At 44.0% G+C, this 17,585-nt stretch overlaps 1 protein-coding gene across 6 annotated transcripts; it reads left to right on the top strand.

The window, feature by feature from the left end:
* The first annotated feature begins 95 nt into the window (after positions 1-95).
* Positions 96-17,250, top strand: Dyb (Dystrobrevin). Of its 6 annotated transcripts, XM_070284080.1 has the most exons (10): positions 96-591; positions 12,129-12,494; positions 12,560-12,645; positions 12,714-13,546; positions 13,602-14,214; positions 14,486-14,647; positions 14,927-14,986; positions 15,248-15,656; positions 15,719-16,026; positions 16,281-17,250. In XM_070284080.1, exons 2-8 carry the CDS (start codon positions 12,160-12,162, stop codon positions 15,619-15,621), a joined length of 2,463 nt encoding a protein of 820 aa, XP_070140181.1. In that variant the 5' UTR covers positions 96-591; positions 12,129-12,159; the 3' UTR covers positions 15,622-15,656; positions 15,719-16,026; positions 16,281-17,250. The 6 variants fall into 6 exon arrangements, with proteins under 6 accessions (XP_070140181.1, XP_070140177.1, XP_070140178.1 ...); XM_070284076.1 differs by lacking the exons at positions 14,927-14,986; positions 15,248-15,656 and having other exon boundaries at positions 98-591; positions 15,983-16,026; XM_070284079.1 differs by lacking the exons at positions 14,486-14,647; positions 14,927-14,986; positions 15,248-15,656 and adding an exon at positions 16,158-16,210 and having other exon boundaries at positions 99-591; positions 15,983-16,026.
* The last annotated feature ends 335 nt before the right edge of the window (positions 17,251-17,585 follow it).

Here is a 17,585-nt window from a genome sequence, read left to right on the forward strand (position 1 = left end):
GGGAAATTATCGATGGTGGCTCGATAACCTAGCTATTTCCCTTGGAATTTGGCTTTTAGCTGTTTTCTAGCTTGTCTCCGAAAAGGCATCTCTGCTCGTTGTTGGTTGTTGTTGTTTTTCCCTTTTTTCGACCGGTCGAAGTCAAAGTGTCGCGCAGCAATGAATTCTGGTAAACAAAATCGGTGATAAGATATAACTTCGCTTAAATTAATTAAAAGTCGCGCGAAAGCGTTTGCAAACGCATAAAATTAAGCGCGGATTAAAGCTCGGCTTACGGCTGTGAGTGTGTGTGTTGGTGCGTCGCTGCCTGCGTGTGTATGCGTGTTGGCCGAAAAAAAGAAGTTTTCCCGTTACCATATTTTGTACAAAGGCCAAAAGGGCGCAGCATCTTCGCTCTGTCCTGCTCTCGCCTGAAGAGCAGCGTGAATTTTGCAACTTCAGTTATTGTGCAAACGGCAGGTGAAAATAAGACACACACACAAAGTGGCCAGGTGCAAGGAGTGGGAGGAGAGAAAGAAGAAGAACGCCAGCAACTCCGCGCAGCCAAAAGGAAAACGAATAGTGACGCATAGAGGTTGCTAATTACGACAGGTAAACAACCGAGTTCATCGCGAATCGCATCAAAATTCCACCACAGCCATAACAATAGCCGTAAAAGCAATGTTTTTTGGATTTGTCACTCCCATTACTCTCCCTATCATCCAATGCGTAGTTGTAGATTTTCACGATATCCCCACAGCAGAAATGAGTGACGTGTTGGCGTTCATTCATAAAAAGCGTCTGGGGCCGTTTTCCCCTCACTTTTTCGTCCCCCCCTCCAAATGTTTGTTGTGTTTTTGCTGCTGGAATTTAGTTTACAAATATTTTTGTTTGTCAGTTTCAAAGTCCGTTGCAGTTTTTGCTGTTTTGGAGATATGTATGGGGAAATGCAAATAAAATAATTGTGTCGAGTGAAACATAATTTCTGATGGGGTCACGCCACGCCCCTATTTTGCATAATACTAGGAAATAATACAGCACTTGGGGGTTAATCAGGAGACGACATATTTTAAAGGGAAAGTAATGTGAAATTTAAATATTAAAGATGATTCTTAAATATCAAAAATCTATATAAAAAAATAATATATATTTTTTAGTCTTCATAATGTATAGTAGTCTCTGCAAAAACTAATCTAGTCCAAGAGTTTAAAAATATTTAAAATACCTATAATTGCAGATATTTTTTAGTTATATACGCCACATTCCCAGCAGGGAATAAACATGTTCTTCCTATATTAATCAAGATTATATCAGGTACTGGCCTTTCCGTACTAATTAAGATTATATCAGATATATATTTATAGTTCCTTTCCAGACATTATCTAATATGTTGCCACATTCCATAATTCTATGAGCTAGCTCAGACAGAGGTCTATACTAAGTGTGCGTTGTACTCATTAAGATTAGATCAGATACCGAATGCCGCCATATGGTGGGCGCATTGGAATGATTAATTCAGCTAATAATTGGATTCCCGGGCTAATGAAAAGTCACACATACACACGTCAGACCGTCATAGGTCACAGTTTTCAGTTTTATCGCTTATCTTTTTTGGCCTTTTCCGCACCTCGGGCAATTGGCGGAAAACAATAATACGGAATTTATGGTCAACATGTCGCCAAAATGCCAAAGTCAAGCAAAATAACTATATACAAATAATAAAAAGAAAACAATCAAAATAACTCGGTGACATCATTTTGACTAATCGCCAATTTTAGCATTTGAAAAACGGCGGCTGCTGCTGCTCGCCCCACAGAGTCCACTAGGTGGGAGCGAGCACTGGGCGCACAGGGGGCGTGCGAGGGCGGGCAGGGCGAGAGCGAGAGCGGAGCAGGTGCTTCTAAGCCGAAGTCCAAGCAGAAGCCGAAGCTCGAGCCCGAAGCCAAAGTCATTCGGCATTCCAACACCTACGGGTAATAAATAGATCGTCGCGGTGCTTCGATATATCAGCTATCCATATAGTTTCACTTTCGCGCAGATCGTTTTATTGGCCGCTATCAGCCGGCAATCGCAATCCGCTGAGTGCGCCAGCATTGCTTTTATCACAGCGCAATAAACGCAGATCGGGCGAGATGTATCTTAGAAAGTGTGCTAACAATTTGCCAGATTTGCCATCTTTCAGTTGCGTTAATTGCTGGCTGTTTTAGCGTTAACGATCTTTTAATTTTACGAATACATAAATCACAGAACCAGTGGGGCGAAAGGCTAATAAGAAATTGGTCTCTTACATTATATCAAATAAAAGAGCAAAGTTTTAAGGGAAAACTAATATAAATATTCTAGAAATTAGAATCTACATAGGCGTGTTTTATAAACTATTTATGGCAAGATTTCCAGGTGTTATCCATTTTATAGATCATATAAAACACAGAAATCATCTATGACATCTTAAAAACCAACTCTTGCCGTATATTTTGACCATTTGTTTATAATTTCCCCCAATCTCCAATCAGATTCAATTACCTCGAACATATTAAGGCTCATTAAAAGAAACATTCCAGCCTCGATCTAGTTCATAGATACAAACACGCATCCGTCCGTACAGCCCGCTAGTTATTTCGGTTAATTTTGATGTGTGCTAAGAGCCGACGCCAAGAGTGGAGAGCATTGGGAAGCACTGCTCCAGATCCCCAGATATTTCCGAGACTCAGGGCGACACACGTTGCTCTGCATCTCCTCCGCTGGGTGGGTGGAAATGTTGTGAAAAGCTAAATGAGGCGTGACATGAAAAAAAACGCCAAGCGACAAAACACAAACACACAACATAGATGATACGGGGGCAACGAAAACAAACAAAGTTGAGTGCGGCCACCCACAACATGGCAGCCAACAATGGCTGGCACTAGAGACCGCTGAAAAGGAGAGCAAGAACTTGGGGCCACATAAATACCAGCCATGGAGTAATTTTGGCCTACAAAAAACATTGCTCGGGTTGTCTCCTAGAAACAAAGGGAAAATTGAAAAAGAAAAACGCTTGGAAAAATTGTCAAATGCACTTGGAAATAATACGGGAATTGGTAATAAACATATAAACTAATTAACTGCTTTTAGAAAAATGTATCACTTATTTTTTTTATAATTTAGTTACTTTTTAGATTATAAACTTTTCATAGTCATAGCTTTTCCCATGAAAAGTTCGTGTTATTTACAATTCTACTTTTATCTAAAACCTTTCTCCCAGTGCAAGTCCGCGTAAAGCCTAGGAAAATAGTGGGGGAGTAGCGCACAATTAACCCTTTTTTGCCTGTGGGCCCTCTCGCTTTGAAGTCGCCTCTTTTCCGAGGCTGTCCACTGTGCTTTAATTAGTTTATAGAACAAGAACCAGCGCCCGTAGAGCCGCGTCCCAGCTAAATGCAATAAAATTAATCGTTTATGCTGTAATCGCATTTAGCGGCGCCAACCTCTTTCCCCCTCACCCCTCCAGTTCTCTTTTGATGTATGGGATATGTATCGGGAGCGACTGCGATATTCCCCAGTCAAGGGGCAGTCATGTATGGGAATGCCATTACAAGGGAATTGCTTGCTCGGTGGCGATTGGAGCGTAAAGCATCTGGTTATTTTTAGAGTAGAAACCCACGGGGCAGCCAGTGACAAACCCAAAGCCCCAAAGGGCTGGCCATAATTGTTTGTGATTCACAATACATTTTGCTCAAGAAACCAATTAACCGCATACAGTAAAGTCCAGATGACAGAGAGTTACGGGAGCTGGTGTCTTCCTTCTCAGCAGCAGGGGTAGCAGCAACGGGACTCGCCACAATAGTCCAAGCCACTGCAGCACATCACGCAGCAGTGTGCTCTGTCACGAGATCTACGGGAATGACTACAGCGGGGACTACAGCACGGACTACAGCGGGGACTACAACAATGACTAAACCAGGAACTGCCGCAGGGACCGCATGATCGACCACAACATGACCCACAGTTGGGATCACAGCATGGCCCATAAGCCGATCCGCAGCAGCCATCGGACGGACATCCATTTGCATCACAGAAGGTGGTGCCAAAGGGTCCGTTTCCGCCATCCCAGCCACAACGCGTGAATCCCGAGTAGATGCCGTAGGGACAGTTCCCGCAGGCGCGCTCCGGATAGGGTCCAATGTAGAACGGATTGAACTTTTGGCCCCAGCACATGCTCTCTGGCTAATGGCGGAGATCCGTCAGAGGAAATATCAACTCTGGTGAAAGGGCAAGGACTCACATGCTGGACTTTACTGTGGGCGGGTAGAAAGCTTCTCCTTTCTAAAATTTTGATAATTGCCTCGAACAATGCGATTTTTCCCTCAAAGCCAACCAGATTGTTTATATATATAAATATATATAACAAACTGATCGACAGCGGTGGGGGTTAATATATGGCAATCGTTTCATCTCGGGCTATTTGTTTGTAAACAAAGTCGGTGGCCAACAAATATTTGGGCAGCCAACTTCCGCTTTTGCTGAAAAGGGGAAAAATAATTTAAGTATTGTTTACGCGAGGGATATTTAATATATTTGGGCAGCAGTTGTGGTAATTCTGGAATTTCATTTGATTGTCTGACGGGGGTTCAAATAATTAACTAATAAACAAATATTGTAGATCTTTCCTCATTATAATTCCAAGTTCATTTCTTGCTTTTATTCTTTCTGATTACTCGATACCCTTATAATGCTTTTATATCATCATTTTGGCGTTTCCTCTAAGCCCCATTGATTGGTCAGAGTCATCGTGGACAATGCCATTATGTGTGGCAGTTGCATTTCAAATCTCATTATAGATTTATGCAAAATGTAAGCAGAAACCCCGAAGAAAGGCACCAGACTTGTAGACTGCCTCTCTCTGTCGACTTTAGCCCTGGCCTGCATTGATTTGTGGGGCTTTCTTTGTCACCGGGTTCCCTTTCCTCTTGGACAGCTATTCGATTTCCATTTCCATTCCTATTTCGATTGCCATTTCAGTTGCAGTTGATTGACTGCCCTTTTTTTTGTCGTTTGTCGTTGACATGGCCAGAGTTTCCCCCGTGCAAAAAAAATGCCAAAGAAGAAACAAGAAATCAGAACAACAGAAATTGCACAATTTTCCAGCGTTCTAACGAGTTTCGCTCGGCTAATCGGAATATATCTTATCGGCTACGGTCTGTTTGCTTTGCAGATCGTTATCACCGCCCGTGAGATAGTGGAACGTCCTCCAAATGTATCGTGAAATGGGAAAAGCTGCCCACACCAAAATGTTTACGATGCTTATATGTATGTTGGTGTGCCGTAGCGCCGCCGCTGCCCTTTGGTTTCGTAAGAGATTTTGTGTGTGCGTGGGCAGGGGCAAAAACAGAAAACAGAAAACCAAAAATTTTCCCATAATCGCTTACATCAAAGCCGTCCAGGGAAAAGTTCACCCATTCCTCCTCCTCTTAGGCCACTTTTTAGTGGTTTCGTGCCAAACACTTTGGCCCAGTTCAGTGCGACGCTCTGTCTGGCTGATTTTCTACTCGTTTGGCCAATTAGCTGACTATTTACAATTGTTGCAGCTCAAATTCCGAATTCTTGAGTCTCGGGTCGCTTTTAGTATTCGTTTTCCCTGCGGTTTTCCCCCACAAATCGCACGTTCTCACAAATCGCCAAAAATAGGGCGTGACTCGTGTGATAAAGTGGAAAATATTTACCGCGAATCGTTCGCTCATCTGTGCTAATTATACAGGGGATTGTCATCGATGGATCATGGCTGAACGGTTGTCACACCCCGGGTTCTATATCTGCCTATATAGTCTCTGATTCTCTAACTGCAATCAATTCTCAGCTGATAATTTGCATATTTCGAGTGGAATTTTCAACTCAACTGGTTGGATTTGCCGTGGGTTAGTGGCAATTATTAATGTGTGGGCGGTGGGTGTTGATAGGTGCAGGTGGTGTCAGGTGGCGGGCCTGCGTAACCGCTGCGAGTGCCTCAATCGGAATAATAAGTTATGCATATAGTTCGTACCGCCGAATGTTGATTTACCCCAAGGAAACTCTGGCTTTAACGGTTGATTGGACTTGAAAATGTTATAAACAAAACTGTGTCAATATTGGCTGGTTATACAGTTTCCAAATTTGTTTGTTAAATGTTTTACAGAGCTCTTAAAATATGTTTGTTTGTACGTTTAGAAGGTCTAACTATAACTATAACTTTCTAATTCATTCATTCATTCTGATTTTAAATGAAGCTCAAGGTTGCTAATTAAAGTCAGTCATTGCTTTAAAATATGGAATTAAATTAAGCTAATATTTAATTACCTTTTTTGTTGAATATATTAGACAAGCTCTTATTTTCTCTCTATGCGTCTGTTTACCTTTTTAAATTCAGCTGACAGCTTAAGTTTAATGCAATCAAGTCCATACAATGCAAGCCTCCTACCTTTTATCAAGGTAAATCAACTGGGCCTTATCTGCACCCTGACCTTGGCCAGGTGGTGGCTGTGAGAAAAGCCGATCCGGCTTGGTGCCCCATCATCTGCATTGCTGTCAGCACTCTTGCCACCTGCTCTGTGAACAAAAAGCGGACAGGTAAATCCACTAGATCCCCAGGATTATGGGCCGCAGTAAACTCTTCAGAGTGCCTCTAGAACTTGAAGCAAAGCGCCCAGCTCCGATTCTTAAGCTCTTGCCTATATATACCCACATATATGTATGTATAGTATGTATACTCAATCCCTTTGGCAATCCTTGAGCGGCGACAACTAATGGCGCTTTGTGGTGCCGCGGAATGTGCATTTCGCTTTTGCCTTTGCCATTCCAGTTGCACAGTAAGTGGCGCAGAGCCACTCCTCCGTATCCTTGCCAGCGCCCATACCACTTCCAGTTCCATTCCCAGTCCCAGTCCCTTCCTGAATGCTCCCATTTCGAGCTGTACACATAATTACTTCGCTTGCGCAGTCTGACGAGGCTGATGACAGTTGGCTCGTCTAACTGGGACACAACTTCCTTCCAGTCCGGAACATAGTTTTCTTTCTAGTTGCCCAGCTTTTGTTGTGTTCCTGGACTAATTTGGTTTGTCTTTGATAGCTTATAGCAGGGAGAATAAATAGTACCCAAAGGAAAACTTAAATATCAACGACTTAAGACCCTCTTTAAAAGTATATAAAAATTACTTTATTCCGTAAAACATCTAAAAGAAAATTCTAAAAAATTAATTCTTCATTTTATATTAAATTGTTTATCAAATTTCACATTATTGCTTCTCAAAAATTTCTCTCTCTGCATAAATAAGCTAGGCAAACTTATGGGACTTCGTTTGCAGGGCCATCAATTATGACAAATAGAGCATATGCACATCCACTCTTGTTGGCTGGACTCAATTTTTCAATTAACTCGGCAGCAGTAGTTCCAGTTAGCCTCACCTTTGGCTCCTTTTTGAGCCTCTCACCTGGACAAAAGGTTATTGCACGGCCTGCGATTTGAGCTGATCAATTCGGCCAGACATGCAATCTCCTGCTGCTGTCCTGTTGCTGCAAAAACGGAAAAGTCGGAATTAACACGGAATACAAGGGATACGGGGATACAGGGACTCGGGGATACAGGAATACCGGGATACACGAATCCAGGAGAGGCAAAAGAACGAACGGGTTTTGCCTCTGAAATTGCAAATTATGTGCCCGGTGGTTATCATCGCTGGAGTCGGTTGTTTGGCTTTGATTTCCCTGGCACGCAAATGGCATAAAACAGCAACAGCACCCAGGACTCCCAGGACACGGAGGACTTTCAACTGAAACTTGTTTAATTTCTGCTTTGCGGCAACAGGGAAAATGTGAAAGATGGAATAAAGGTGGAGAGGGAAAACTTTGATGCAGGTCCTGGACACGCTATCGTCCTTGTTGCTATTCATATTTCATCCGTGCGGTTCCTCCGCTTTGCTCGTCGCTTTTTTATATTTTCTTTTTACTTCTTTTTTTTCAGCTCAGTTAGTAAATTGAGCATCAACGTGAGTTCTCTGCTGACTTACCTGTTTCCCCCGTTTCCCGTGGGTTCTTTTTGGGTTCACCTGGGGTCAGCCGGGTGCAGGTGATGGATGATTGGAGCGCTGGCTATTCAGACTCTAGCTGGAGAGGGAGCACATTATCAAATAGAGTAATTAAAGGGATGCATTTTCTGGTTGCCACTATTACTGTGAGGTTTCCAATGGATTTTCCATGCATAAAATCACAGAAATTACCCAACTCTCTGTGATTTAAATGTCACAAATTGCATCAACGTGCTTTGCTTCGATGTTTAGTCAGGATTTCAACTTTCCCAATGGGAAAACGCTCTCCAAACTTGTATTAATTAAATGGGATTTCAGTTTCTGTTGCTCCAACTCTAATGGATTTGTTTTTCTCTGTCTTTTTTATTCAATTAACTGTATTGGAAACCCCAGAGATTATCCAAATGTATGTGAAAATGTTTGCATAGAGTTTCTATCGATGAGCTCATTTTTTTACCCTTTCCCAGAGTATTATAAGTTTTTATCAGTGAAGGAGTCCATTCCGACCCTATAAACCATATATATTCTTGATCAGCGTAAGAAGCCGAGTCGATCTAGCCTATTGTGAAAGAAAATTTTTTTTTCAATTTTTTTTTTTTCAAAAATATGATAAGGGGTTACATTGTTAAAATTTTCAAAAATTGATAAAAATCGAAATTTTAAAAACTTTAAAATTAGGTTTGCAGATTTATTAATCTATAAAAAACTAGCACAGAAAAGCTTTCCGATTTAAAATTAGTAAATTTTTGGCCAAGTTATGATCGATTTAAATGGCAAACCACAAGGGTATACAAACTTCTGCTTCCCACAGTTAGCTTCCGCTCTTATTTAAATTCACTCGTATTTAAATATAATATATACACAATATTTCTGCCTCTCGTTAATGCCATCGTTCAGTTCGACCCATTTAGCCTTTGAGGCTGTGTATTTAAGCCTGATTTTGATGGCTGCTCGCCGGTAATGAGGTTCAAACTTCTCACACACACATACTCGTACCACACATTCAGCTTGATCCTTAAAGTTGCTGGAAAAAATTGCCTTCAAGAGTGTGTCGCCAGCAGGACTTCCGATTAGAAAAGTTTCCTGCCGGCTAGCTGGCCTCCTTGTTGGTTTATTTATATGGTAAAATTGCTAACAATGGGCCAAGCACAAATATGTAAAACAACTAAGAAATCTGCATGAATTGAGCTGCCTGCCTGGTGGTCAGCCACCACAACAAAAGCTGCCAACAATTGCGGTTACAATTGGTAAATCCCCAACAGAACAGAACGCTACGGAACCAGGAGGTGTTTTGTACTTTTGCAATGGAATTTAATATGCTGCTGACACGGATAAAAAGAGAATTTTTAGTGCAGAGATCTCTGGATGACACGAATAGGGGCACACGCCTCTCATCCTCCTTAACCTCTTTAGGGTGCACTTGGAGGAAATTTTGTAAATATTATAGTATTTATTTAAATATGATTTTAATAGTCATAGAACATATTTAAACCACACAATAATTAATATATTTATTCTAAGAGTGTCATTTTAAAAAGAAGAAGATAGTTTACTTTCTGAAATCTATATTAAAAATAACTTGTAGCACCTTAAAACTTCCTGGAAATGGTTTAAAAGTATTCAAACTTATTCATATTACGGATTTAAATATTAAAAATACTCATAGTTTGTTTTCGACGTTATTTTATCAAAAATATTAAATAAAATCTCTCAAAACCCAGTTTTTATATTGAAATTCCACAATGTCTTGCTAAATCCCAAAATTTTTCTCTCCCTGCTGGCATAATCGGTGGGTGGTGGCCACTTGGCAGAAGGCTGTTGCAAGCAGCGGCAGCAGCAGGATGTCAACGCTCGGGGCGAGTGGCAGCATCAAAAACTGCAGCAGCCGCTGGCAATGCGGAATTCCCTTCCTCTCACTTTTTCGGGGGAAACGTTCTTCTCATCCTTCTGCGCCTCCTCCTGCTCCACCGCCCTGCTATCCTGACCAAACTCAAATTATTCAGCCAGGTCTTGTTGCATACTTTCGAGCGCAAATGTTTGCCGAGCTCGCAGCATTCGCTCCGTGCCCCAAAGAATTCAAGAGTGTGAGAGCAGGGGGGAGTGGGTGCCCGTATGTGTGCGGGCATTTATGTGTGTCCTAACGGCTGTTGTTGCTCTATTTCGTATGGCAAAAGAGGGAGGATGAGGAGAAAAAGCCGAGGCACGTGAAGCCTTATGAGTCATCATCCTCAATCTTTAGACGCCCAGGCTGCCATAACCAACACTGAGGGGAAAATAGCATCCTCGAAGGCGGGAGTTGAGCATGGTAGGGTTTCTTATACAGAAATATATATGAGTATCCTTGGAGAATGAGAAAAGCGTATGAAGTTTGATAGTTTTAGGAAGATCTTTGGGGAATAAGGAAGACATCTTTAATATTAAACAGATTTTATAAGGAAAACTACATCATTTTATTTGGATTTAATATAATATAATGCCTGGCTTTCAGCTCTATATTTGAAGCCTAGCCTTCTAACCCTATACCTTTTCCAGGACAGTTTACCCACTGACTTTATGGCGAAACTTCTATTAAATTTAAACAAAATGCTTTGATTTCTAATAGAACTCTAGAGTTTCTGAAGTACCCAACTTAGTGCCACTCACTTTCCTCATTTTCTAGCAGCGTTTCTCCCAGTGTATTCCCACTGCCATCATCATCATCTCCATCATCTCGACTCCCAGCTTCATTCATAGTTTGCAGTTTGGAAATTCAATTTCAGCTTTCAGCTCCCCGCTGCCTGTCACCACATTTTGGCTCTCCTTGTAATAACACTATCATTTAGTTGACAGAGGGCAGCGGCAGGAAAAGGAAGCGGCATTTAAATGAGAATACTTGTTTAAATTGGCCAGCTCTCGGATGTTGAAAAGGACATGGCAGGCAGGACATGGATGGGGACATATGTTGGCATTGTGAGACAGAAATAGCCACCAGATCCGCACAGAAAGTAGTACTCTGATTACGTTCCAATGATGACTCAGACTCGGAGACAACCCCTACTCTGCCCTCTGGCTTTCTTCTCCTTTCTTTTCCAAGGACATTTCAAGTTTTTTTCTCGCTCCTGGGAGATGGAAAATCAATTGGGAAAAGTTGGGTATGAGAAGCGTGATGTGACAGCAACTTCTGAAGTTGTCGACACCCTTTTGGCGTGGAATTATGCTTCAAGGATATGTTGAGGAGGACGCTGCCTGCAAGCGGGGCATCCTTGTCGATTAATTGGACTGGCAAAAGCGGTTTATGGGAAAGAGAGCGAAAACTTTTAGCGCGTAGGCGGATTATTAAATTCGCTTTGTTTCCCTAACTAGCTGTGGGGTTAGCATGAGGCGGCGGATGAGAGTCCCTACTGTCTGCCTCGCTGGATTGCTCACTTCCTCTTCCGGCGATTGCCGCCAGCAGGGATGCAAAGACAACAGCGGCCAGACTATAGGGAGAACACAACGAGAAATATGAGAGCTAGGCGTGCTTGATTGTAATTAGAGAAAAAATTATACATATTTTGTGTATTTCATTTATTTAATGGGAAAATTAATAGGGTTTGTTTGAATATGTCTTATTTTATAGGATAAAAACTGCCAAATTTATTCGATAAATCAAGATTTTCCTAGTAAATATTATATACTATTGTGAAGGGTTGTCTTCACAGACTTTTGAGGCATCATTAACGATTGTCCATGTCTTTGCTTTTAAGAGTTCTTGAAATCCTTCACTTTCCAGCTCTTGAAGTGATTTATTTTATCTCTCAAAACTATTTCATTAAATATAAGAAATAATTTATCTATTACCATTTATGGTAAGCTATTTTAAATACTTATTTTTCCAAGTGCATCGACAATAAACGAGCACTGGTGAAGCCAGACGCCAAACACAATGGAACATGTAAAAACGGGACTGGCGAGCATATTCCCCATGCGGTGTCGCTTCGTCCCTCTATGTCCCTGTGGTGGCTGTTGAATGCTCCTCTAAGCGTAGCATTCCAACTCCCTAATACCCCCCAACCATCACTGACCCAGTTAGCTGCCACCCAGAACTATTATTATTTACGATTATCGCTATTATAATGCACGCTTTTTAATTAAATTGCAGGCATATCGGTATTGCAGCAGCATCATCAGTAATGGAGCTGGAGCCGCGTGTGGCCATCCTGCAGGACCTGCGCCTGCAGACCTTTGACTCCATCCGTTTCGCCTCCTATCGCACCGCCTCCAAGCTGCGCTACATACAAAAGTCAACGAATCTGCATCTGGTGGACATATGGAACGTTATCGAGGCATTCCGCGAGAATGGCCTCAATACCCTGGAGCCACAGAGCGAGGTGAGCGTGGCCAGGCTGGAGACGCTTGTGTCCTCGCTGTATCACAATCTCAACAAGCGGCTGCCCACCGCCCAGCAGGTGCCTGTCGACTCTAAAGCGGGTTTGCTGCTCAATTGGCTGTTGGCTGCTTACACAAGGTAAGGGTTTGGGTAATGTTTGAGATGATTTCATCCCATTTAACAATGGTTCTCTCTTTTTACAGTGATAACTCGGGCAAAATTCGCGTATTCTCCATCAAGGTGGCCCTGGCTACCATGTGCTCTGGCAAACTGGTGGACAAACTCAGATGTGAGTGGTTTACAAGCTAAAAATAAACCCGCAAGCTAAGTTATTTCTCTCTCTTTACATTTCCATAGATATATTCTCGCAGATCTCGGATGGCGCTGGCCAGCTGGTGGCCTGGAAACTGGGCGAATTCCTGCGCGAGGTGCTGGCCCTGCCGGCGGCCGTGTACGAGTCGCCCACATTCCACTACAAGGAGGGGCTCGAGGAGGAGATCTTCCCGGCCGAGAACAAGGTGACGGTGAACGATTTTATGGCCACGCTTATGTCCGAGCCGGGGCCGTCCTGCCTCGTCTGGCTGCCGCTGGTGCACCGGCTGGCCACTGTGGAGACCATTGTGCATCCGACTGTCTGCTCTGTTTGCCACAAGGAAAACTTCACCGGGTTTCGTTATCGCTGTCAGCGGTGCCACGCCTACCAGTTGTGCCAGGAGTGCTTCTGGCACGGCAAGACATCGCTGAACCACCAGAACGATCACGAGGTCAAGGAGTACTCGAGCTACAAGTCGCCCAGCAAACAGATCGGTCACTCGCTGCGCAAGAGCTTCCGCTGTGTGCCCGAGAAGACGGCGCAGGTGCTACCCCGCTTCCCCGACCAGCCGGAGAAGACGCTCAACCTGTCGCACATCGTGCCACCCTCGCCGCTGCCCTCGCACAATGGCTTCTCGGACCCCTCGGGCCTCGTATCCGGCCACCATGGCGGACCCCATCCGGGTCACCCGGGCCAGCACGGCCTGCCGCCTGGCCTCTTTGATCGCTCCAGCACCCTCGATTCACGGGCCACCGGTCGCAGTTTGGATAGCGCCAGCGGCACCACCATGTCCCGTGTGGCCGCTGCCTCCGCCAATGATGAGGAGCACCGTCTAATTGCCCGCTATGCCGCCCGATTGGCCCAGGAGAACCGAGCGGTAAGTGTTTAGCTGAGAGAATTATCCGAATCCCTTTCATTCCTGCCTCCTTTAGCCCTCCAACTTGCCCGACAGTGCCACGCCCATTGGCACGGACAACTCGCGGGCCCAACGCGAGCTGATTGCCCAACTGGAGTCCAAGAACAAGGAGATAATGCGGGAGATAGCGCGCCTGAGGCGCCAGCAGGAGACGGAGCAGATGGCACCGGAGAATCCGGCGCTGATCAACGAGCTAAGGGCTTTGCGGCAGCGGAAGGGAGAACTCGAGGGCCACTTGGGCGCCCTGCAGGACTCACGGCGGCAGCTGATGGAACAACTGGAGGGCCTGATGCGTATGCTGAAGAACCAACAGACCGCCTCGCCCCGCTCCACGCCCAACTCGAGTCCACGCTCAGGGAAGTCGCCACCGATGCCAGGCGGCGGCGGGGGAGGAGGAGGAGGAGTAGGAGCTGGTATCCTTGGCACCTCACCCATGAGTGCCCTGCACGCCCAGCAGATGCAGCAGCATCCCATGGCCGGTGGCGTGCGGGCCGCCCAACAGCAGCTCCTCCAGCAGCAACAACAGCAGCAGGCCCATGGCCACGGTCCCTTCAGCCAGAGCCAGCTGGATCAGCTCAACCAGATCAGCAGCGACATGCGCAGCGCCTTCGCCGCCAACGGAAGTGCAAGTGAGTAGGGATTGGAGGGAGGATCCAATGAAAGATGACCCGCGGGCGGGATACTTTCGATTAGGTTTCGGTCATGTCCAAATTTTGAAATCTCCCGAGGAATTGGTCAATTGGCGAGAGTTTAGGCCTGGGTCCAGACATCAGATATTAATCGAATCCACTCAATGGTGCGGGAAAACCTCCACCACTGGCACAAACACACGCTAAATACACCCAACACACCCAAAACACACACACACACAATCGTTTCTTGATCGCTTCGCCTTCGCAGCGCCACCGCCAATGCGTAGCAGCACTGCCACTGCCAGTGCCACAGGCCATGTCAGTGGCATTCCCAGCCTCAATCCGATTCCGAATCCTGACGCGGAGCTCAATGAGGCCGCCGACCATCTAACGTCGGCCATTTCCCACATGGTCAGCGACCTGAATGCAGGTAAATCCAAGGATTCGAACCACTCTAAACCCGCTATCGCTTCCGCAACTGCAACTGCTGCTGCTGCTCTCCGCCCCCGCTTTGCGAAGATGCCCGTGAATGGTGGTCAGCACTGCACCAGCACAGACAGCACCTAGAACTCGTAGTTAGCACCGCTTCTAGAGCCGCCACCTAATCCCCCACTGCTCCTCCCTGACCCCCAAACAAAACTGGAATGTGTTTCTCTCTGTGCTTATGCCGTGTGTGTTTCTTTTGTGTGTTGGGTCTCGCCATTTCCAGGACGGGGAAGGGCTGCTCCGTCGAGCTCCCTGCCGCAGGCACGCTTCATCCTGCCATTGGGTAAGTTGTCCCGGTGGTCACTCCTGCTGCTGCTGGTTCCCATAAGCCACCGTCTCTAAAGCTTCATTTTTTCGATATCGTTTTCTTTTCGTTTCGTCTCCTTGAATCGTTTTTGGTTTTAGATTATTTCCCTAATCGGCGGCACAAGAAAAAGTGCTGCAAATATTGAGATTCTTCTTTTGCTTAGTTAGCTTCCCTTTATAATTTGTGCTCGTTTCTTCTGTTCAAAAATCCGAAAATCTAAACCAAAAACCGAACAAGAATTCCGACACATCGAGGGCGGCGAATCGGAGGGATCGAGTCAGTGCGAATGCAACGATTGCGAGTGCCGCGAGTACGAGGAGGTCTTCCGCACCGACGAGGATCTCGAGTGCGAGGGAGCTGCCGCTGCCCCCTATAATACCGATCCCAAACCCTATAATATTCAGGCCGAAGAGGACCAGTTTGATTATACGTTCGGGCAGGGCGAGGAGCTGTCACAGGTGAATCGCATCCTGGGCTACAGGAACCATCCGGAGTTGTTCATCGACGATGAGCAGGCCGGCTTCCCGGCGCTGCACGAGATCGGTGAGACAATCGATGAACTGCAGCTGATCATGCACGCTTATATCATGAAGTATAGTTTGAATTTGTAAGGGGTTCTCAACGATATATAACTCTCTCCGATCAGGTAAAATATATACAGAATCTACCGCTTCTCTAGACCATCCTAACTCGCTCGTCTCACGTCAGGTAGATCTCTCTCTCTAGACTCTAGTGTGGGTGCCACTCTCTGTTCTATCCCTAGCCGCATCCTCATCATCGCTGCACTGTCAATCGCCTCTCTCTACTCGAGCAATCTCAGTCTCAGTTCATACTAGTTAGTCTCTAGATTTTGATTCACGTTGGCTGCTTGACTCGAAACGGATTCGAATAAATTGTCAGATCTTGACTTTGATTTGTGCCTTTGAAAGTCAATATTTATATTTGTTTACCGCAACCTTGATACAATTTCAGATTTCGACGAGTCTCAATCGTATAACCAAGAGTGGAACGAAAAGGTAAAGGGTTTCGCCACGAAATCCCGCTCACTGTTGCTCTAGATGTTGTTCCTTATCTTCCTCTCTCTCTTTGTATATGCACTCGATAAGCATACTATATATATACTATAATATCTATGTATATCCCGTAGCTAGTGTAGTTGTTGATTGCCACCTTGCATGCCACTGAGACCTCTTAACTTGAGTACGATTAATCAAGCAAACCCACTCTTAGCCACTCTCTCTCTAACTAGTTTATTTCACTAAATTCACAGGCAAATGCGAATAGCCAATGGCAGGAGCAGTTTGCCCAATGGAGTCTTAACTCGCAGAAGAACTAAGAAGACACCGCCTCACCAGTGGACCAGTATACCATGCCGGAGCCCCAGGAGGACGAACTCGCGCTTAGCTTTTTACACCCTACCTTAACTCATATTTACGTTGACTTAGAGCAATTTATTTATTATTATTATTATTTAATGGAGCCGTAGCCGTAGACTTTCTTCTCTCGGGATATATGATTATTTTACTGAAGCAAAGAATATGAATATACAATTGAATCTCGTTGAACAAGATACGTACATGGACGTACTGCTAATGGGCAATAAGAGACATGTATGGCGTTTTAATTTTAGGTTTCTGCGACTCTGTAATGCTCGGCTTTTAGATTTTGTAAGCCCGCGCGTCAGCGCTTATTTATTACCAGCAAAACTTAACAACAACCGAAAATCAAACATGTACGAGTAATGCGTAATACAAATACGATATAGAAACTTATTATGTACTTAAACTTAAACCTAAACTAGCAACTTGTTAAAGAACCGAAAATCAAATTCTAAACCGGGGCTGGAAGGGCATCGGGCTTTTCAACGTTTTTATGACGATGCTGTTCCAGTTCTAAACGCTAAAACTTATATACACAATATACACACACTTTGAGATACGATTGAAGACAACAAAACGGAAAATGAAAAACTATTTGAGCCACAGTAAAGAAAAACAAAAACAAACCCAATGTTAAACACTAAAAACTAAAACGATCGCCGCGTTTCGATTTATACTTAATCTCCATTTATAATATGCATTCATACCGCAAAAGTTATACCATATAATCGTAAATGCATATAGAGCACGACGAGATATAGAGAGAATCCGACATTTATATAGAACGTATACATAAATAACTACTGAAGAATATTACAAAAAGAGAAAAACTAAATAAAAATGCATTTTAAACAATCACAATACGAAGGAGTTTTTGATTTAAAGGGGGAGTGTTATTTGGGATGTATTGGAGAGAATATAAGATAGATTTTAAAACTTGAGTAATGTTTTAAAACGATTTAAATTTCAATTTTAAACGGCGCTCAATAGAAGGGCATACTTGCGGTGGACAATGGAAAAAACATCAAATATTGCAAAATTGCTAGATCAGCATCACTGGCAGTTAGTAAGATGCCATTTTGTCCCAATAATGCAAAATGCAAATTCAAATTTGGCAGTTAAATTCAAATTCAAATGTAGAATTTTTTACATTTTTTTAAATATTTTAACTGCCAAATTTGAATTTGAATTTAACT

The sequence above is a fragment of the Drosophila kikkawai genome, chromosome 2R (assembly GCF_030179895.1).
Source record: "Drosophila kikkawai strain 14028-0561.14 chromosome 2R, DkikHiC1v2, whole genome shotgun sequence".
NCBI classification, from domain to species: Eukaryota; Metazoa; Arthropoda; class Insecta; order Diptera; family Drosophilidae; genus Drosophila; species Drosophila kikkawai.

Excerpts from the sequence above, each read along its gene's own strand:
- Dyb (XM_070284080.1), top strand. The coding sequence starts at position 12,160 with ATGGAGCTGGAGCCGCGTGTGGCCATCCTGCAGGACCTGCGCCTGCAG. Across the intron at positions 13,547-13,601 it reads TGGCCCAGGAGAACCGAGCG|CCCTCCAACTTGCCCGACAG; the intron begins GTAAGTGTTTAG and ends TGCCTCCTTTAG. Across the intron at positions 14,987-15,247 it reads ACGCTTCATCCTGCCATTGG|AATTCCGACACATCGAGGGC; the intron begins GTAAGTTGTCCC and ends AAACCGAACAAG.